Source organism: Sinocyclocheilus anshuiensis, unplaced genomic scaffold (assembly GCF_001515605.1).
Source record: "Sinocyclocheilus anshuiensis isolate Anshui unplaced genomic scaffold, SAMN03320099.WGS_v1.1 scaffold355, whole genome shotgun sequence".
NCBI classification, from domain to species: Eukaryota; Metazoa; Chordata; class Actinopteri; order Cypriniformes; family Cyprinidae; genus Sinocyclocheilus; species Sinocyclocheilus anshuiensis.
The window spans coordinates 861490-865590 of NW_015549571.1; the positions used below are offsets into that span (position 1 = coordinate 861490).

A 4101-nucleotide genomic window follows, 5' to 3' on the forward strand; every position below is an offset into this window, starting at 1 on the left:
TCTGGCCCACCACCCCCGCCCCCTCCTGGCCCTCCTCCAACCTTTGCACTGGTATGACAGCATTGTTCACATCTACATATTTTGATCATTAGCTTAACTTAGTACTTAAATGTATCAAATATTTATACTGAATCTAAAACAGTTATTTTGATACTGATTATGTTATTAGTTCATTTGTATGAGCTACAATAGTATCTTACATAAAACAAATGTTCTGGTGAATCTACAGGATGTTCATTTGTTTTCAGGAAACAGTCCAAATTGTGCCTGAAAATGAAAGTTTTTTTATACCATTTCATTTGACAAGGCTACTGTTAAAGATACTGTATTTTGCCACCTAAAATTACTCTCTTTGAGTCTTTATTGATGTTGTCCAAATAACTAGAAAATAGCTGAGTACACTTTTTATGCCAAGAAACCAAGTAACCAAAATCAAATACCAACTTTATTATGCAAGTTGAAATTCTGGTCATACTTTTTTCTCTTAAGCACATTTTACCAATTCCAAGCCACATCAATCTTAATAACTACTATTAATTTTGTATTTAATAATTTATAAGTGATATATAATTGTTAACAAGGGCTGGAAGTGAAAAATATTTAGGTGTGCATAATTATTAGCAATGCCTAAATCTTAAAAAAAGAGAGATTTAAGTCAAATATTGTGAAATGCCCATGAGAAATATTCAAAACTAATGCAATACAGAAACTGCAAAAATAAATCATGACCACTAGACAGCAAAATGCGAAATGTAGTTGGGACTACTATAGTAGTATAGTATAGCATAGCATAGCATATAGCATAACATAGCATAGCATAGCATAGCATAGTATAATATAGTAGACCTATTGTTATTTCACACCAGAATATGACCAGAATATCAGCTTGCATAATAATTATGCACACACTGTATTTAAATCATGTGCTCACAAATGCATACATGTAGCATGTGTAATTATGTAGCATACACCATACTTCTGTTCAAAGTTCTTGGTATTCAAGGCTCAAAAGCAATTTTGAGTTGATGGCAATGTGTGTGGTTTATGGAGCCTGTCTAATTTACAATGACTATCATTAGGCAAACACAGAGAAGCCAAATCTGAGCAGATCTGAGCATCAAGGAAGAAACGCTTTACTGTCAGATATCAGCAAAGGAGCTCGACTGAAGAAAGCCGTCACCAATGATCGGAGTTCCCCAGTGCTGGACAGTGAGTTCACCTTGTTTTCTGAAATATATTTTGCAACATATTTTATGTATGTGTATGTGTGTGTGTGTGTGTCTGCATACATCCTTTATTTTTTAAAGAGTGTAGAGCCAAAGACATTTGTGACCTGTGCTGGCAAAATGAGTTACAATGACCACATTTTCAAAAATGAGTTATTTTTTTAATTTACATTCACCGCTAAAAGACCTTAAAAATGGTGTATGACTTGTTGGAATTGGACAAAAAATGACTGAGCTTCTCCCGTTTGAAGTCTATAGAGTCTGCAAAGTCCATTTTGAGAAAAATCGAGTTAAATTTTCCTGAAGGTTCCGAAGCAAAATCACCTAGCAACATTACATCTTTTCCTCCAGTTCTTAATAATTACTATATTAGTCTAATAATAATAATATAGCTGTTTTTATTTTATCTTTGTTATTGTAAATAAGAACAGATGCAAAAAAAAAACAAAAAACAGAATGAATATAAGAAAGAAACAAATAATGTGTTACCTTTTTATTTTACATCTAAACAAAAGCATTCAAGTAAGAAAAACAAATAATCAAATGTAAAAATCCCTTAGTGTGTTCAATACAAATAAATTGATTATTGTAACTACAAAAGCAGTTCAATCAAGAGCAGTGAGTGACTCCCTCTTTTCTTTTATTGTTAGATTAACATTAATGAACAGATCTAATATAATGTTACACATCAGATGTTTTTCCCCAACAGTTCCCCAAAAGTTCACTTAAGACTTGTATGTTTGCGTGAATACTTAAATACTGTAATTTCTAAAAAAAAAACAAAAAAAAGCAAATATCTATTTATCGGGATCGTGCGCTGTCGGAAGCACCGTTATGCGCACTCTTTGGATGACAGTCAGCGTGAGAAGCGAGCGGAGAAAAGGTACTCATCTCAGAAAATGTACAAATAAAGATAATTTTAGATGTTTAATTACTATTTGGAGCATTGGGAATACTAGACAAGGGCTTAATTAACTCATCTTTGTGAAAAAAGTTGTCTAAAATCAAAAAAATTTATTTTTTTTGCGTGTAGCTCAAAGTTAGCCCGTGCGCATTCAGACTCATTTTGCCAGCACAGGTCACATTTGAAGAATTCATTTTTGTGATCATAATATGTAACGATAATATTTTTATTTAATGCAGAGCCCAAAGGAGGCGGAGGCGGAGGAGGTGGAGGAGGAGGAGGTGGAGGGTTTGGGGGCGGAGCTCCAGGTGGACTAGGCGGGCTGTTTCAGGCTGGAATGCCAAGACTGAGATCATCAGGAAACAGAGACAATACTGGTAATCATCTCAAATTAATCATATTTAGGCTGATTTAATATTGCACAAGCCTTACACAAAAGCGGTGAAAATAAAACTAAGTAACTAACTAACTAAATAAATAAAAATGTAATAAATATTAAATAAGATAAATATTACAACAACAACTACAACTACAACTACCACTACTACTACTACTACTACAGCTGCTGCTAATAATTCTAATAATGCTATTTATAATTTAATCATATTATTTTTGCATTTTGACAAAAATTTTAATCAAACAATAATAAAAACTTGCATACTTACAACATACTTACATACTATTCTATACTTATTTCTTTAATAATAATTATAATTGTATTTATAATTAAATCATACGTGCAATGGGGTAAAAAACTAACATCAAAATGTTTACATAATACATACTGTACTATACAATACTATACTATGCAATACTACACTCTACTCTACTCTACTCTACTCTACTATACTATACTATACTCTGCTCTGCAATGCTATGCTATACTATTCTATGCTGTGCTATGCTACACTATACTATACTATACTATTCTATTCTATGCTATGCTATTCTATTCTATTCTATGCTATGCTATTCTATTCTATTCTATGCTGTGCTATGCTATACTATACTATACTATACTATTCTATTCTATGCTATGCTATGCTATTCTATTCTATTCTATTCTATTCTATGCTATGCTATGCTATGCTATGCTATGCTATACTATGCTATGCTATGCTATACTATACTATACAGTATAATGCAATAATTCTAATCTTATTTATAATTTAATCCTACTATACGATACTCTACTACACTTATATAATGTAATAATTATAATCTTCATTTTTCATTTTTCAATCTTTTTTTGCATTGTGACAAAAATTGAAATCAAAATGTTTACTATACTATACTATACTATAATTTTATGCATTGAGATCAAATTTTATATCAAAATGTTACTATACTATACTATACTATACTATACTTGTAATGACAATTCTAATCCTATTTATTATTTAAATGAAATAAAAATGAGACTATACTATATACTGCACTATACTATATTATACTATATACTAATATACTATACATATATAGTAATCCTAATCATAATTGAATCATTATATTGTTTGAATTGTGACAAAAACTGAAATGTGCTATACTTAGAACTTTTCTTCATGTTCTTTGTTTTATGATGACACTAAAGCAGTAAGACCACCGATGCCTCCTACAACGGGGAGATTCCCAGCATCCAGCAGCGCAGCAGGAAGCAGACCCCCGCTCCCAACCGCTGGACGACCTTCTCCTGGGAGGGCCGGACCCCTACCGCCCTCGTTTCGCTCACCCCAGCACAGCTCTCCCAGCGGCCCACCGCCTCTACCTGGAGGCCGACCGTCAAGTTCCTCATCTTCTGTTCCACCCCCCAGCCAGCCGGGCAGACGTCCAAACCTTCCTCCACCACCGAGAGAGTCCCAGTCTTCCTTCCCTCCACACCCAATGCCCGCAAGTGCCCGGCCGCCTTTACCCACAATCCCAAGCAGGCCCTCAGATGACTTCCCTCCCCCTCCACCACCCACTGGAGGAAGA

At 33.9% G+C, this 4101-nt stretch overlaps 1 protein-coding gene across 1 annotated transcript in view; it reads left to right on the plus strand.

Annotated features, from left to right (window-relative positions):
- Nucleotides 1–4101, plus strand: part of LOC107657348 (WAS/WASL-interacting protein family member 1-like) — a gene marked incomplete at its 5' end in the record, with an annotated part of 7128 nt that continues 3027 nt past the window's right edge. The window contains 4 exons of the mRNA XM_016445391.1: nt 1–51; nt 1080–1209; nt 2370–2507; nt 3725–4101. Of these exons, the coding sequence (XP_016300877.1) occupies nt 1–51; nt 1080–1209; nt 2370–2507; nt 3725–4101 (696 nt within the window). The remainder of the gene's footprint in view (nt 52–1079; nt 1210–2369; nt 2508–3724) is intronic.